Genomic DNA, 18734 nt, shown 5'->3' with positions numbered 1-18734 from the left:
CAGGCATTGTTTGCCCAGTCTTTAACCAAGTGCCACCTAGCTGTGTGAGCTTTTTCACATTCCGTGTCCAGAAACATCACCTGAGTGACGTAGTGTGATTTCTGCCCTTTACAGCACAAAACGCAGCGCTGTGTCAACAATGTATTTTTCAGAAACATTTTTGCCCTTGATCCCCCTCTGGCATGCCACTGTCCAGGTCGTTGCACCCTTTAAACAACTTTAAAATCATTTTTCTGGCCAGAAATGTCTTTTCTAGCTTTTAAAATTCGCCTTCCCATTGAAGTCTATGGGGTTCGCGACGTTCGCGAACCGTTCGCATTTTTGCCCGGAAGTTCGCGAACATGTTCGCGAACATTTTTTCCTACGTTCGCTACATCCCTAAACAGTATGCATTTTAAAGCAATAATATACATTATTCACATCACATAGTCCTTGGTCCATGCAGGTAGTTTTCTGATTCTCTCAGTACGCCTTATAGGTTCACTTTCCTCAGGCCTATTGCAGTTGACATCAGGAGTAGGAAAATGTCCTTCATCAAATGGAGCTTCTCCAAAGATATATCTAACAGGAGCAAGACAACTTGCATTCCATATGCATCCATCAGACAGTTCATATGTGTATGGTCCTCGCTGGCGTCTCACTTCGAGTGGTGCAGTAAATCTAGATTGTCCTTGTTTCAGTATTCCTGGTTTCTTAATTCTGATTAAAGATCCAGGCTGAAAGTGCACTTCTCTTGCACCATGTTTTCTGGCTGAAAGTGCACTTCTCTTGCACCATGTTTTCTGTCAGTATAAGTTTTGCATTTGGCTTGTTGACATTTCACAATGTCAGCAGTAGATGATTTTGTAGGCACATGTTTGGATGTTTGATGTCTGCAACATGTAACTTAGTGCGCATCTGTCTGCCATGTAATAATTCAGCTGGAGATGATTGGGTTGTTGCATGCCGCGTTCCTCTGTAGTTATGTAAGAACTCTGTTGTAAATACTTTCCAAGATTTCCCAGTAAGATTTGCTGTCTGTAGTGCTTCTTTTAGACTTCTGTTGAATCGCTCGATATCTCCATTTGCTTGTGGGTAATAAACTGAAGATTTCCTATGCACAGTATAACCCCACAGATTTATTAGCAGATTCATGCAGGCCTTACACAACAGTAAGCTTTCACTTTCACTTTTAAGATACCAGGAAGAATGCACAGTATAAGTATCAGCACAGTGACATCTACAGGCCATTTGCATGAACACCACAATTAGCCTTAACATCTGCTCTGGAGTTTCGTTTAATACTTTGTCTCAAGGAAACCTGGTCTAAGGTGGCAAAGGAAACTCTGGAGAAAGAGGTAACATTCCGTTAAATCCGCACTTTAGTGAATTTGCGGAGTAACGTCAGTTTCCCTGCGTGAAAATTCACCTGCCAATAGGGTGCAAAACTGGCTAGCAATGGTCTCTTTTGCTAGGGAATTGTCCTTGCCTGTTAGTAAATTGGCAATATCCCTGCGGTTGAGATTTCTGGCAAATTTTCACTAGCTACGGCCACTTTGCCCCTTTAGTAAATCTGCCCCAAAGTGTTGAGCAAGGTGCAAAAACACTTAAAGGGGAAGGAAACCTAGTTGGCGCAAAAAATCCTCCCCCCCTCCGGTGTGTTGTCCACCCGTCCCGCTGGGCAAATGCCCTTAACTTGTTACTTACCCTTCTGTGCAGGTCCAGTCCAGGGAGTTCACAGACGACATCTTCTTCCACGCGATCTTCTTCCTGCTTTGACCGGCGCATGCGCAGTAGGAGCATTTCGCTGGTACGATATACTGCGCATGCGCCAAAAGTACTTTGTGACTTTTGGCGCATGCGCATTTGATCCGTACCGGCGAAATGCTCCTACTGCGCATGCGCCAAAACGCCGTTCAAAGCAGAAAGAAGAACGCGTGGAAGAAGATGTCGTCTGTGAACTCCCTGGACTGGACCTGCGCAGAAGGGTAACAAGTTAGGGGCATTTGCCCAGAGGGACGGGTAGGCCAGGGGGGAGGAGGGAGGGTGGGCAACACACGGGAGGGGGGAGGGTTTTTTTGTCAACTAGGTTTCCTTCCCCTTTAAGTTTGCAAGGGTGAGTCTTCAGTTCAAGTCCTGGTGAGCCCCAGGACACCCCAGCAGGAGGAAATGCAGCCGATAACTCTGCAGACACAAAAAGCAGCTAGAATGCATCAACAGTGAATGATCTGGAAGGATAGGCTGCATTTCTTCCTGCATTCCCCTGCAGTGGAACACATGAAAGATCCACCACAGGGGAATGTGGGATGAAAAGCTTGTGTTTATAAAACCTGATGCTCCAGCACTTGGATTGGTGGGATTAAAAAACAAAGTCTATAGTTATTCACATTCTAATTATAGTTTAGTTGTCTTGAGTTGCATTAGTATTATATATTGGGGGATTCTTCTTGGCTGGACCCTTTCTTTAATGCAATGTGGCATGTTGATTTCTACACAAACCTTACTCTTGATCCCTCTTGTATAAATATTAATATAATACATTAATGGGGGAATGTAATAAAGAGAAATAATCTGCACTAATAAGAATAAAAAATTGCACTTCACAATGTAATATTCTTCCTTAAACTCTTATTGCATTGCAAATTTTAATTGCACACTTTTAAGAAGTGCTTGAAGGTGTTGTAATCTTTTGGAGCAAAGATAACATCTATTTTCAGTAAGAACTATTATATTCATTGTGCACTTTCGCAAAATACAAAATTTGCAAACCTTACAGCCATAGTTTCCCACACAGATGCCATTTCATCATACAACAGCATTCTTACCGTAATAATTCTGTGCTTCTTACTTTGTGGCAACAGTTTGGGAAATGTTCTTTCCTGATTCAGCACAACAAGAATGCACGTACAAATGAAAATAATTATTTAGTGTAAAATTAAAACTGGGTAATTAGATTGGCTGTGCAAAATAAAAACATATTTTCAATATGGTTAGCCAAAAATGTAAAATAAACAAGCTGAAGTGACCGGATGTCTAATATAATAGCGAGAATTTTCTGCTTTGCTTTACCAGGAGGGGGGCCATATGGGTCATAACTGTTTGCTTTTGATACTGAGCTGCATACTAAGGATCAATTGCAAACTCACTGAACAATTAGTCCCATGTGCCACCCCTTCAAGTCGCAGACTAACTCGGAGTTAGAGAGCTGCAAAGCAGGAAGTAGTGTTCTGCCTATTAAGTTAGATGTCTGTTCTCTCCAGCCTTTATTGATTACATTTTTGACTAACTAACTATATTAGAAACATTTTTATTTTACTCAACTGATATATTTACCCAGATTTATTTTACACTGAACGGTTTCTTTAAGGTCCATACAGAGTTGATTTACAGAGATGGAAGTAGAAGTACTAATCTGCAAAGAGCACTAACTTAACTCATCACCCAACATTCATACTCAAGCACTTTTGAATGATTGGGAGCATTTCCATTACATGTTCCAATATGTAGTAAAGAAGGATGTTGCAAAGGTTTTTACAGCTAAGAAAGAACGTTTGTCATATTAATACCCTTGGTTTTACACAAGCAGGTGTCCAGATATGTTTGTCTATTACAAATTAAACCATATAAAAGGATTTTCAAACCATGGCTGTTGGTGGACCAGAATGATTTTCAATAGTGTTTATGGCAGGAGGCATCCCTCTGCCTCACTTTAACTTATAATCGTATAAACGTGTAAGCAGGGCCTGAGCCCTAAGCATATGGCCTGCACCATATCGATAAAGGATAAAAAGGGAAAGAAAACAAATTGTTCTGGGCTATACGGGGTCTCTGTAATGGTGTGAAATATCTGTATTACCTATGTAATAAATAAATAAATTAACCCAAATATATAGTATATTTATTTTGCAGAGCTGATCTCCAGCATTAGCCAGATAAAAACAAAGAATTTATGTTTAAGAAAGCTCCATGTTTGCACTAAAACCTTTATTGGCTTGAAAAATTAGGACAAAAATGTTACATTTGTTACGCAATGTATTTGTACAGATTAAAGGACCCAACCAAGATAATGATTAGCATTTTGCAGATATTAATATATAAATTTATTTTAAATAACACTTCATATTACAATTTTTAAAAAAAAAATATATAATAACAGTGCATCGGATCAGGGCAAATGAAGCAAATAAGTCTCCGCTGCAAGTTACAATAAAATCAATATGAAGACAATTGCATTCAAGTGCATTGATTTTTGCCTAGACATACCAGATTATAATTTCATTAATTTTATTTTATTCTGAAGTTTACAAAAAGTGCTGTGGGATTTAAACTGTATTTGTTCATGATGGTTTTCTCTCATGCCTTTGCATTGTCTGTTGACTTCTGTTCAGTTGTTCCTGTGTGATGTTTTTACATTTGTGTTGTTAGTTACATTTATATCCTCATACTGTGGCACAGCACTGTCTTCTACAAATGCTAGATTTATTAAATTTCGCTCATTATATGTAGGTGTGTCTCCAGGATTCACTGATATTCTGGACAAGCTAACTCTTCCATCTTCAGAGCTCTGCGATTCGAGAAGGAATTTCTTACTATTCCTAAAAATAACATAGGGAAATAGTTATTTTCTGATGTAGATGGTCTTACAGTTATCCTATAGTAGAAAACAGTTTGCTAGTTTGGTATGGAAAAGCCTGTTGTAGCACAAAAGCAAACACAAACATCAAATATCGAAGTCTAAGGATTTTGCGCGAATACTGCGATCGTATGATCGAAGGAATAATCGTTCGACCAAAAAAACTATTTCAATCCAACGATCGAAGGATTATCCTTCGACCAAAAAAACTTAGCCAAGCCTATGGGGACCTTCCCCATAGGCTAACATTGGGTTCGGTAGCTTTTAGGTGGCGAACTAGGGGGTCGGAGTTTTTTCTTAAAGAGACAGTATTTCGACTATCGAATGGTTGAATAGTCTAATGATTTTTAGTTCGAATCATTCGATGGTCGAAGTAGCTCATTCGATGGTCGAAGTAGCCAAAAAAACACTTCGAAATTCGAAGTTTTTTTACTTCGAATCCTTCACTCGAAGTTAATGAATTGACCCCTAAGTGTAAAAATCACAAAAACCTCTAGTACAAAACTTCAGAAAGTAAAAGCTATAGAAGTCAATGGGAGCTTCGCTGATCCTATTGGACCATTTTAATCCATTTAGACTTTTAGAGGGGGTTTTTTTCACTAGTAAATTATCTTATACATCCAACTTCTGCCCTTATCTGTTTGTACTTACCGATTTCTCATGAAACAAAAGGCAGCAAAACCAATGATAAAACCGATAACCAAAATTCCAACCACAACTCCGATCACAATGTAAATAACTCTGTTGTCATATGCTGTAACAAAGAAGAAAACACAGATATCAACAACGTTGTGTCTATTGAACATGAGTATTAGCTATTCATATCTCCATTCTCTGTTGTAGGATGACAATTAACTATTTGCCAATAGTTTTAAAAAACTATATCACAAGAAGAACCTGCTCATTTACTATCGATCAGGAGTTCCCAGCTATGGGGTTCTGGAGGCAATATTTCTGTTCCAGAACATCAAATATTCCAAGTTCTAGGCTATTGTATTGATACTCTATGTTCACATTATGCTAATAACGTCTTCTTTGTTTTCTATGTATATAAATATTTATAAAATATATATATAAATAATGTATAATTACTTTTATCTTCAGCTTCACAGAAGTCTCCAGAAAAAGATGCAGGGCACACACAGTACATTTCTCTAATAGAATTTACTTCAAGAGATGCTTCAACACATGTGCCACCATTTTCACAAGGGTTTTCAAGGCAAGGCCCAGCTACAATGGAAAAAGACAGATTATGACAGCAGTGCTTTAATTAAACCTCTTTAATAAACAAGTTCTCTACAGTATCTGAAACATGGAAATATTATGCCATGAAATGTGGCCATTGGATTTGTCACTACAATTAGACTTTGTCATGTGCTGTGTTATGATAACATAATTAATGGGATTCTTTAGCACCATTAAAACAATGATTTCTATGACAGTGGTGCAGCAACCTTTCCTAAGTAAGTTGGTGATGATTGAAACTGTGTTTACAGTGAGTGCAACAGTAATTTTTCCCTTTCTGTGTTGCCTACTTGAAACATGGGCAAATCTAGCTTAAATCCCTTACCTTTTAGGGCATCCTTAGAGACTGATAACCATAAAATATACCAGTTACTAAAATGTTCCTGTTTCAAGTGATTACATAACAGGATAAAAGCCAGTCTTGCAACTCATTTTCTTATGTCACATTGGGCCAGATTCAATTCAATGAGAAAAGTTTTTCTTGTGAAAAGTCATGGATGAGATTCAATTTGAGGTGCAATTCATTAAAGTCTATGGGAAAAAAAACTGGAATTGAATTAGGAGAAAAGTTTTTTCTCCTTGAATTGAATCTCGTCCATGAGTTTCGTGTGTTAAACCAGTGGTGTCCAACCTGTGGCCCGAGGGCCGCATGCGGCCCAGGATTGATATGAATGCGGGCCAGCTTCAAACGCTTGGTTCCCGAGGAAACGTCATGTCACAAATGATATAGGAGGGGAGACTCTTCCCTTTGCCCAGTTAGTAATAATATAATAATAAGTCTATTTGATATCCAGGTGTCCCATATTCCAGTGCATAGCCCCATCTGGTATTGTAGTTCTTTTCTGTGTATTTTCTTTACTGTTACAAATCAAAATTGTTTGTGTTTTTCATGTGTGGCCCCAGCCAATGTGGCCCAGGGAAGCCAAAAGATTGGACCTCCCTGTGTTAAACCATAAGATAACTTATCCAGCCATGGGTAACAATTACACACACACACACTGGCTGGCCCAACTACGGAGCCTAAAGTGTTGTAAGGTAGGACCCAGGCTTAAATTAGTGAAATCTGTGGGGGTTATTTACCAAAGTCCAAATTTATCTCATTGTTTTCTGAAATATATTCTGACCATATTCTGGGGTTATTTCCCCTTATTTATCAATACATTTTCCCGAAAATTTCTAGTTCGGGAAAAAAACTAGAAAAAATTGTGAAAATCATCTAAAAATTCGAATTGTATATATTTTTTTGTATTTTCCGCTGGGAAAAAAATCATTTTTTTCAGATTTTTGCCCAAAAACCGAGAAATGCAGCGGAAATCAGGATATCTTCAGGACTTCTCCCATTGACTTATATACAACCTCAGCAGGTCTGAGATGCCGAATTTATGGATTCTGAATTTTTCCATCCTCAGGGCATAATAAATCCTTTTTTCACTAAAAATTCAGATTTAAGAATAAAAAAATTTAATTTTTCAAGTTTTTGGCAGTCAGACTTTAATAAATAACCCCCTGTTTGTTGATTAAATGATAGTTTTGTTAATTCCAGGAACTATAGGAAATTTTCTCCTAGGGGCAGATTTACTAAGGGTCGAATTTCGAGGGTTGAAAAACCCTCGAATTCGACCCTCGAAGTAAAGTCCTTCGAATTCGAACGATTTGAATGATTTTAAGTGATCGGTCGAAGGATTTTTATTCGACCAAAAAAAACTTAGAAAAGTGCTGGGGAAGGTCCCCATAGGCTAACATTGGGCTTCGGTAGCTTTAATCTGGCGAAGTATGAAGTCAAAGTTTTTTTTAAAGAGACAGTACTTAGATTATTGAATGGTCAAACGATTTTTACTTCGAATTATCCGAATCATTCGATTCCATCGAATTCGATCGAAATTGACCAATTCGATGGTCGAAGTACCCAAAAAAATACTTTGAAATTTTTATTTGAAGTATTCACTCGAGCTTAGTAAATCTGCCCCCTAATGTCAGGTATTCACAAGTCTTTGATATTGTTAAGAACTGATGAGTCAATTGCTTTCATTGCAAAAATGGGGCCTGAACTGAAAGGGTCCAAAGACCTCGGATAGGAAGGATGAAGTTTACTTGCCTTTTTAAATCTATTTATCGAAATGTTGAATAAAATCAGCTACCATATTAAAGTATATCATTTTAATATTTCAATGGAAACAGGCATTTAGAATACTTACGTATATAGCATCCTCGGATTCCATATGCTGTTGTGCAGATCTCATTAGGCTTACATTGGATCTCAAAGCAAACTACAGCTGCAGTGTCTGTACAAGTGCAGTTCTGAGTACAGTCATCTGTGATGAAGACTTCTCCATACTGCAAACGTCAAATATAATATGATCATATGAACAAACTTGCATTTATGCATCTCCACCAATTGACATACGCTTTTCAATAATATTTTAAAGGATTGCAAAATGAAGCAGCAGTATCTTTATCAACAACATTCGATAAAATAAAAAAATACTATTTCTAATACCTTAAATAAATATTTGAAGAACAACTTATGTTTTTAATATTATTTTAGGCTTTTTAGTTTGAAAGTGGCCAGTGAATAATTCATGCTGATTAGTTACTATAGGTGATTAGACTAGTAGCAAAGTTTGTTTAGATTGTTTATAGAATACTATGGTTATTATACTGTCTGGAATTTGGACTATATTAGTTTGCAAGGGCCACTGCTGTCAAAAAAACAGAATTATGTTTTGCATTTCGACTGCTTTCATTGTAACCCTGACTCTTGCACTTGCAAATGAATGTATTTATTTTGAAGGCATTCATGGATTCCACAAGCAAAAATGACTTAATCAGAAGATTCTGTATAAAGTATATCTTGTAGTCTCCAGCTTTTAATGGTAATTGTTACAAAGGAGCTGGAGGTGGATTTCAACTCTACCTTGTAAAAGAGTCTTATGCTGAACATGATGTTTCTTCGCTGCTCAATGTCAAATCCACTAGGCCCTTTTAAACTTTTAATTTTGCAAAACCTGAAGTTGCTATATGCTTAAGTCTGCTATGATGTGATCTACTAACATGATGATAAATCTGAAACAATCATTGCTCTGAAACTGAACTACATGAATGTAACTTGTTCAAACAGACTTGTCTTACCCGGTAATACTTGTCAAGATATGTGACTCCACATTCCTTGTAGGGAACACATTCAAAGTCACTAAGAATGTAACCGTCACTACACTGGCAGCCTTCATAGCAAGGGGCTTCACATTCTGCCTCTGATGCCATATCACTACAGGAAGCAGGACAGGCGTTCATGCATTTGCTGTACTCACTGTTAGGTCCGCATGCAAGCTCTGTTTGCAGAAACAAAAGCACAATAAAAGTTTGGGGTTATTGTCTAATGTGCAATATATACTTAAAGGGATACTGTCATGGGAAAAAATGTTTTTTTCAAAATGAATCAGTTAATAGTGCTGCTCCAGCAGAATTCTACACTGAAATCCATTTCTCAAAAGAGCAAACAGATTTTTTTATTTCAATTTTGAAATCTGACATGGGGCTAGACATATTGTCAATTTCCCAGCTGCCCCAAGTCATGTGACATGTGCTCTGATAAACTTCAATCACTCTTTACTGCTGTAATTCAAGTTGGAGTGATATCACCCCCTCCCTTTTCCCCCCCAGCAGCCAAACAAAAGAACAATGAGAAGGTAACCAGATAACAGCTCCCTAACACAAGATAACAGCTGCCTGGTAGATCTAAGAACAACACTCAATAGTAAAAACCCATGTCTCACTGAGACGCATTCAGTTACAGATGCAGCCACTTTGGTTTGTCTGTTTGACACAGAATAACTAAACACAGATATCCCATTTATCTCATTTAACACAGAAAACTGTGACATAACATCCCATCTAATTAAAGCATTCACCATTGTGAACAATGGTGCTTTGGTATGCTAATGAAAAGGTTAAATGCATTAAATGAGTTAAGATAACTTTAGATAACACAGTTTCTTCAATTAACTCTGAGTCATGACGCATTTAACTCACAAATCCAAGTGGCTTCATCTGTATATTGAGAAGGAAAAACGGCATCCTGCCAGAAAGCATTTCTCTCCTAAAGTGCAGGCACAAGTCACATGACCAGGGGCAGCTGGGAAATTGACAAAATGTCTAGCCCCATGTCAGATTTTAAAATTGAATATAAAAAAATCTGTTTGCTCTTTTGAGAAATGAATTTCAGTGCAGAATTCTGCTGGAGTAGCACTATTAACTAAAAAAAAACATGTTTTCCGATGACAAGATCCCTTTAAAAGAAAAACAGAATTACTGCAAATGAAGTATTTATAAAACTAGAGTTGGCTTTTCTGTAACCCTCTGAGTTTGAGATCATTGTAAATACATTTGTCTAATCCAATTAGGTGAAAAGACAAGTGGTTAATATATATACATATATATCAAATAGTTTTAGGGGCTGATTCACTAAGGGTCGAATATCGAGGGATAATTAACCCTCGATATTCGACTAGGAATTGAAATCCTTCGACTTCGAATATCGAAGTCGAAGGATTTAGCGCAAATGCTACGATCGTATGATCGAAGGATTATTCCTTCGATCGAACTATTAAATCCTTCGAATCGAACGATTCAAAGGATTTAAATCCAACGATCGAAGGCATATCCTTCGATCAAAAAAAGTTAGGCAAGCCTATGGGGACCTTCCCCATAGGCTAACATTGACTTTGGTAGCTTTTAGCTGCCGAAGTAGGGGGTCAAAGTTTTTTTTAAAGAGACAGTACTTCGACTATCGAATGGTCGAACGATTTTTACTTCGAATCCTTCGATTCGTAGTCGTAGTCGAAGGTCGAAGTAGCCCATTCGATGGTCGAAGTAGCCCAAAAAATACTTCGAAATTCGAAGTTTTTTTACTTCGAATCCTTCACTCGAATTTAGTGAATCAGCCCCTTAATGTTGTTTTGCTTACCACAGCCAACTCTTTCTCTCCAGTCATCAAGTGTAGTGCCATTATCCTGGCAAGCAAGTGAATATTGCTCAAGATTAGAGCAGAACAATTCCATATTTCCAAATTCGGCACATGTATCAAAAAGACAGTTCCTTTAACAAAAACAAATGGGACATCAGCATACAGTAAATTCTATTATTCTCACACCATAGTAAAAAAATACAATACAGTATTAATTGGGGATAATTTTGTGCACATTCTAATAAACAAACCCTTCTGTGTTCCTCCTTCCAAGAGGAAAGTTATTCTAGATACAGTATAACAAGTCAGTAATAGTTCTGTATTTCTTATATTTAGATTTACACATGTGCAAAATTAAATCATTCTTTAGTGCCAACTTTTGCCAAAATAACTTTGATGTAATTGAACAAGGCCTTGCCCAGTCAAACTGATCATTTTAAAGTGCCACATTTACAGATTGTCATAGGGTTACTGGAATATAAGGGGTGATGCATGCAGCTGCAGGATTATAATTAGAATGCTCCTAACAGTAGTAAACTTTTATAAACACATATTGCTTTTTAGAATACTTACATGATGTAGACATCTGGATCAACATATGCATGACAAGATTGAAATGGTCCATTATTATGTCTAAGCATTCCACAGAATGATGTGCTGTTCAAATAAGCAAGTTCTGAGGATGAGCAGGCTAAATTGTCCCCCGTGTCCAAAATATCCTCTTCCACTCTTAATCTAATGTCTCTCCTTCAAGAAAATGATTATAGAGGATAAGTAAAATTACATTTCCTTCAGATATTTAGACTTTGTGAGTGAGAGGCTAAAATCTAACAGATAATTGCATATTTACCTATTTCTGTAGTTTGATTTCCATGATTTAACTTTCCAGCTTTCACCAAAAGACACCACATCTTTTACTTGTGAACCATCTGGCGTTCTAAAATCATTAGAACTTCGCCCATCATAATTTCCACAAAGACCTTCTAGGACATTCTTATGTGTATTGGGCACAGTAATCTCTGAAGGGAAGAAAGAAACATACAGAATGATATATAATATATGTATGTGTGTGTTTGTACAGGAGAGTTCAGTTAATAATGTAAAAGTAGTTGAAAAAGTACAGTTATGGCACTGTAATGCAGAATGCTTGGGACCTGGCGTTTTCCAGATAATGGATCATTCTGTAATTTGGATCTTCATACCTTAAAGGGGTGGTTCACCTTCAAGAAAACTTTTAGTATGTCATATAATGACCAATGCTAAGCAATTTTTCAATTGGTCTTCATTATTTATTTTTTATAGTTTTTTAGAATATTTGGCTTCTTCCTGTAACTCTTTCCAGCTTTCAAATGGGGATCACTGACCCCTTCTTAAACAAATGCTCTGTAAGGCTACACATGTATTGTTATTGCTACTTTTAATTGCTTGTTTTTCTATTCAGGTTCCCTCTTTTTAAAATCAATGCATGGTTGCAATTTAGATCCTAGCAACCAGATTGCTGAACTTACAAACAGGAGCACTGCTGAATAAAAAGCTAAATAACTCAAAAACCACAAATAATAAAACATGAAAACCAATAGCAAATTGTCTCAGAATATCACTCTCTACATCATACTAGCAGTTATCTTGAAGGTGAACAACCCCTTTAAGTCTACTAGAAAATCATCTAAATATTTAATAAACCCAATAGGCTGGTTTTGCTTTCAATAAGGATTGATTATATCTTAGTTGGCATCAAGTACAAAGTACTGTTTTATTATTACAGAGAAAAAAGAAATCAGTTTTAAAATTTGGATTATTTGGATAAAATGGGAGACATCCTTTCCGTAATTCAGAGCTTTCTGGATAACGGGTTTCCGGATAACAGATCCCATACCTGTAGTAAAACTGTGCATATCTCATACAGTATGGCCATGCTTACCTGCATTCTGGTTTCCATCAAAGCTAACAGAAAGGCCAAAATCAGTTTCCAGGTAGATTCTTGATGGTCTCTGATATATGTGTATTCCTTCCTTAAGTTTAATTGGAGGCAATGTCTTTACACCATCCAACTAGTCAATGAGAGATGGTAAAATTAGAACAAGATAAGAGATAGCAATAGATGTCAAATGACAACAATATGATAACATTTTATATTTAATAACCATCTATTTTTCCATTTTCAGTTATCCAGGATTCAGACATGGTCCTGCTTGACTATATTTGAGCTCAATCTATGGTAGAATTTTTTTTTAATAAATGAATACTCTTTCAACTCCCATTTCCAAGCTGAGTACTATAAAGAGAAGTCCTATTATGACCTATTTGTTACAAGGGTGTTCACACCAAACACATAACATATAAAGAAATATTGAGATCCCTCCTCTGCTTGCCTAATTGCAGGACAAAGTATAAGAGCAGATGGTCTCACCAGGGATGGGCGGATTTTTTCGCCACGGAAATGACGCCCATAGACTTGTATGGCGGTGCACGTCAAAAAAATGACGCACGTAAAATAAATGTTGACGCGGGTCAACATTTTTTTGACGCTCATAGACTTTAATGGTGTCGGCGAATTCTCGCAGGTGGCGAATTTTTGGCAAAACTAAACAGGTAAAATTCGCCCAAGCCTAAGTCTCACCTTTTCAAAATCAGCTGATTAGAAGGGTGACATGTTATCTTACATGGAAGATTGGCAAAACTTACCGTAAATTTCTTCTTTTGTGAAAATATTATGGCGTGATTATAAACCTCAATATGCATCTCTCTTATCAGCGTAAATGTACTGTATTTGCTCATTGGCTCATTTTTGCCTTTAATGGAAAATGGTTGTAGTAAATCAGGCAAGGCAGAAGATGTCTGAGTCAGCACATAACTGTCTTTGCCCTGGAAATGGTGTGTTAGATGATCAAAAGTACTGTGGTGTGGATCTCCAGTAATATGACACTTTGCATAACCTGTAGAAAGAGGACAGGAGGATTCAAGTCATACAATGGGGGCAGTTATAACGGTAATAGAGGCATTTTAAACAATTATATGAAATAAACACAACTGATGTTTCGGTCCCAGAAACCTTTATCAACCTTATTAATGGAGTGCACCCTTTTGGCTGTTTATTTATTAAAATACACAAGTATTAGTGAGTCATGTGGAAAAAATGACATCATTAAGCGTCGTTTATAACTGATAACGCACTCCAATATGTGATACATCAATATGCTTTTACAATTTGGCCCACATTAGGATCCTTGAAAAAGTCCCTAATGTGGGCTAAAACAACAAATGCATGAAATGTACACAATAAAAGCAAATTGATTTATCACAAATCGGAGTGTGGGCCTGTAATAATGTTTGACCCTGCACCCACGTTTACAGAAGGAGTCCGGAACTGAGTGCGCCTGCTCGAGATTGTAAAAAAATTATACATTATATATTTATATTGTCTTGATAAAGGTCTTAGATGTAGACTGAATATATATATATATATATATATATATATATATATATATATATATATATATATATATATATATATATATATATATATAAAATTTTGTAGTTCAATGTTTGGTGAGTGCCTTCACTATATATATATGAGGATCCCTCTTTTCTGTCATAATGTACACACGTGTACACACAATAACATACAGTATAATTACATCCCACAACTATATTATAATGATTTTTAAAATACAAGGGTTCAATTAGCAACACAGGAAGACAGGTGCTAGATTATACAAGTGTAGTTGCAAATAGTAACCAGCCAGATCTCTTTTCTTACATGCAGCAGACTGATTCAGGCTTATTGCAGATTGGTTTCTGATGAAAACTGCACTTGTGCAATTAAGCATCTGTATTAGTAATTTAGCCCTAGAATCTGTCATTAAAACTAGTGATGCACCGAATCCAGGATTCGGTTCCAAGTGCCTGGCTAAATCGAATCTTAAAAATCACGTGACTATTCATCAAACAAACAATGAAGTCAAACATTTTTTATGCGCACACAGTTCACTTCCCCCCTTGTTTCACTCATTTACATATGCAAATTAGGGTTCTGATTTGGTTGGGTATTCTGCCGAATCTTTCACAAAGGATTTAGGGTGATTAGTGGATTCGGTGCACCCCTAATTTAAATATCATTCTTTATAATCACTCTACAAATATTTCAACATTTTAGAAGTCCCAAAATCAGAATTCAGCATGATTGACAGGTGTGTATAGCATAAAATTTAAATTGAAATGATTAATAACTTGCTGCACGGATTTTATTCACCACTGCACATATAGTACCTGTGGGTTTGCAGTTATATTTGCCATTGTTTAGACCACATTTTCCATGGGCACAGCCATGAGGTTTGCAGACTATTTTGCCAGCTCCATTACAATGACATACTTCTTTACAGTTTGATGTTAGCCAGGTCTCATCAACCTGCAGGGAAAACATGAATTAGTGAATTTTTATTATTTTCATCATCCTATTTCTTTTAAAAATTTAGGGGCAGATTTATCAAGGGTCGAAGTGAATTCGAAGTAATTTTTTGGATACTTCGACCATCGAATAGGATACTACGACTTCGAATTTACTTCGAATTCGATTCGAAGTAAAAATAGTTCGAAAATTTGAATATTCGATAATCAAAGTACTGTCTCTTTAAAAAACTTCGACTTCAATACTTATCCAAATTAAACCTGCTGAAGTGCTATGTTAGCCTATGGGGACCTTCTAGACCATTTTTCTAAGTCTTAACACATCGAAGTAAAATTGTTCGATCGTACGCTAAAATCGTTTTTAATCGATTTAACTTTGACTGTTCAATTGCCAAATTCAGTGAAAAATCTAATTATTTTAATTCGATGGTCGAATTTCGAAGTATTTTTTACTTCGAAATTTGACCCTTGATAAATCTGCCCCAAAATGTCAATGTTAATAACAACTTAGATGAGAATGATTCATTATATGGGGATAAAGTTAATGTCTTTTCTATTTTGTGAAGTTTGTTTTTCACTTTCTCGTGTCTCTCTAGAGCAGCTGTGGGAGGGATATTGGTGACTGTAAACTGTTCTAATTTGATACATTAGTTGATGCATTTGCCATATTTGGTTCTGCTGAACAGAACTTTCATTAAAGGGAGGACCATTCTACAGATGCCGCTGAGAAATGTATCAAGTAATGTAACAAATTGGGATAGTCCAGAATCTGTGCCTGGATTACTAAACTGCAATACTAGACAGACATTAAACTTTAAACTTCAGTTCTAGAAAACTGTAAAAACAGCAATTACAAAAGGGTTATTTTTGGTGTACTTTCTAAAAACATCTATTTACCAAAATCCTATTATTTGGGTCCCTATGAAATTAAGTATTTCAGAAGCCCAATCCAGCTATATTTATGTAAATGATTGATTAGTATTGCACCAAGCTGAGCATTACATGTAGTACACCCTCAGGTGAGTAATAAACATATTAATCGTTACTTACATTATAGTAATTATCCTTGGAATCTCTGCATCCACATTTCTTGAGCGGGACACATTTGTCTCCACTAAGCACATATCCGTCATTACAGACACAGCCTTCTGTGCAGGCTTCTGGCTTGTCACAAACAGCAGATGCATATATGTCATTGCACGTAGCAGGGCATAATGATGCACAGTCTGTGTAATGACTTTGAGAAGGACAGGATAAAGCTGGAAGAGAGAAACATTTAATCAAGCTGTCAGCATTATTCTAAGGCTAAATAGTGCAGACATATTAATAAAAAGCACATTGCTGTAAGTGTGGATGTTATCACATTACTGGGACAATTAACCATGATCCATGTCTGTATATACTAAGCAGATATCATTTTAAAAGACATGTCAATTCAAAAAAATTTTTTATGAACAATAAAACCTAATTCTAAGCAACTTCACAATATAAATTCATTACACATTTTCTATCATTCTTAAGTTATTTGTATATGTATTGCTAGTGAAAGCAGTGTTTGTCTGTCCCCTTTTACTGTCTGCCCCGGTGGCTCTGGCTTTTAAAACAATGTAACTGACAGGACTGACTGGACTGACTGGACTGACAGGCCTGTCTTGTTGGAGAAGACTGGTTTCTGCAACATTGTTGAAAAAGTAACAGCTAAGAGTTAAGCAAATGCTGCTTTCAATAGCAATAACATTGACAAATAACTTTTATAGCACTAACAGTTTTTAATAAATCCATACTGGAAATGTGCTTATAATTGTGCTTTCTTTTGTTAGGCAAAAACCTTTTTTTTGGTTGGTATGTCCTTTAATACACTGATGTTGGCTGTCCATGCATAACGTATGTCTAACCGACTCCAGCACACCCTATGCAGTGATAAGTACAACCTATAGTCAATTAGAACACTGGAACATTCAAGATGCTAGACTAACCTGTGGCCAGAACCCTACTGTCACGTTCGGCACCCTATATCCAGAACCCAAGCTAAGCTCCCTGGTCTAGACTCTCACTTCTGCCTCTAACCGCCGCCTTTCACCTTGGGAGGAGCCCTCGGCTAATCGGATGCCGCCAGGTCTTATCTGAGAGAGGAGCTAAGCTAACGGTTCTGACACGAGCAAAGGGGCACGATCGTCTCACCAGGATACTGGAAGGAACACCACCGGGAACAGGCAGGCTGGGCCAGCACAAGCAGATAATCGCCAGACAGGCTGGAATCTGGATTGGAGAGCGTAGAATAGCCGGAGGACAGGCAAAGGTTGGATTGGAGAGGTGAGTAGTCACAAGCAGGCAGGGTCAGAATAGAAGAGGTCAGAGTAATCAGGCAGGCAAAGGTCAGGATTGGAGAGGATCAGAATAGCCACAGGCAAAGCAAGGGTCAAAACCAGTAATAAATAATAAGCTTTAACAAATCAAGGCACCTAGGAACTTTCCAAATAGAACCTAACAACAGGTCCCTTTAAATACTTTGAATCTCGCGCCCTTGTGCGATGACGTCACCACGCTGGCCCCTAAAACCCGGAAGTGTGCGCGGCGCGCGCCATAGGGAAGCCAGCACAGCAAGGAAAAGGACGCACGCGGCAGGCGTCCCTGTCTGAGTCGCAGCAGGGTTCCCGCCGCCACTAGATCACAAGAGTCCTTACACCTACAACATATGTTCACAATGCAAAACTTTGCATTCAATAGGAACAGCATGGAAACCTGTTGCTTGCTCTATTAGCAAAGTTCACATACACAAAGGACTTTGAAACAGAATTTATGTTTTTAACATAGACAAGGGATTCCTAAATACATATAACATGGGATGGTCATATTTACTTGAGGGTCACCCCACAGTATACACAACTACATATCAGATGTATAAAGCTAGAACTTTTTAATTTTAGCTTCTAATTAATTTCAGCTTCTAATTATTGTACTTACGACACAGTTTGTTGCTTCTCCATTTAAGCTTCACTCCGTGTGTCATGCAAACACCAACATAGCCTTGTACTATTGCACAGAGTGTGGACTGCATGCCATTGTATCTGCACATGTCATAAACACAGCTCTTAACAAATGGGTGTGGGTCGATCACATGATGGCAAGGTTTGAAGGTGTCTGAGAGAAGAACATTGCACTGATTTTCCATTGCTGGTAATTGTGCAGCCTTGCATGGAGGCCCAAGGTCTTGTCTTGTATCATCTACACAACTGTAGGCACAACAACATTTTATTTTAGTTAATAATAGAACAAAATATATGAATACATATTTGAATATAAATATATAATGGGTGTTTATATTACATGGATATGAAAAATGGGACAGGAAAAATATTAAAGCTGTATAAGAGAAAAAAGGCTTGTATAAGGGTTTATTATAACAATGCTTTAGCTAAAACATGCACCCTAAAAGTTCCTTTATGGAAAGTTTATATAATTTTTAGCAGAAAGATTAAATGAAGATCACAGATAAAATGATTTATA

At 37.1% G+C, this 18734-nt stretch overlaps 1 protein-coding gene across 1 annotated transcript in view; it reads right to left on the bottom strand.

Annotated features, from left to right (window-relative positions):
- Positions 1 to 3948: 3948 nt before the first annotated feature.
- LOC121394113 (IgGFc-binding protein-like) overlaps positions 3949 to 18734 on the bottom strand; it is a 90994-nt gene continuing 76208 nt past the window's right edge. The window contains exons 92-104 of the mRNA XM_041564118.1: positions 18192 to 18460; positions 16278 to 16486; positions 15090 to 15228; positions 13506 to 13756; positions 12742 to 12871; positions 11671 to 11839; positions 11394 to 11567; positions 10821 to 10951; positions 8987 to 9186; positions 8053 to 8191; positions 5705 to 5842; positions 5264 to 5366; positions 3949 to 4574 (exon numbers count right to left, since the gene is read on the bottom strand). Of these exons, the coding sequence (XP_041420052.1) occupies positions 4364 to 4574; positions 5264 to 5366; positions 5705 to 5842; positions 8053 to 8191; positions 8987 to 9186; positions 10821 to 10951; positions 11394 to 11567; positions 11671 to 11839; positions 12742 to 12871; positions 13506 to 13756; positions 15090 to 15228; positions 16278 to 16486; positions 18192 to 18460 (2263 nt within the window). The 3' untranslated portion in view covers positions 3949 to 4363. The remainder of the gene's footprint in view (positions 4575 to 5263; positions 5367 to 5704; positions 5843 to 8052; positions 8192 to 8986; positions 9187 to 10820; positions 10952 to 11393; positions 11568 to 11670; positions 11840 to 12741; positions 12872 to 13505; positions 13757 to 15089; positions 15229 to 16277; positions 16487 to 18191; positions 18461 to 18734) is intronic.

This window comes from Xenopus laevis, chromosome 5S (genome assembly GCF_017654675.1).
Source record: "Xenopus laevis strain J_2021 chromosome 5S, Xenopus_laevis_v10.1, whole genome shotgun sequence".
In the NCBI taxonomy this organism is placed as follows: Eukaryota; Metazoa; Chordata; class Amphibia; order Anura; family Pipidae; genus Xenopus; species Xenopus laevis.
This window is presented reverse-complemented; position numbering and strand designations above follow the sequence as displayed.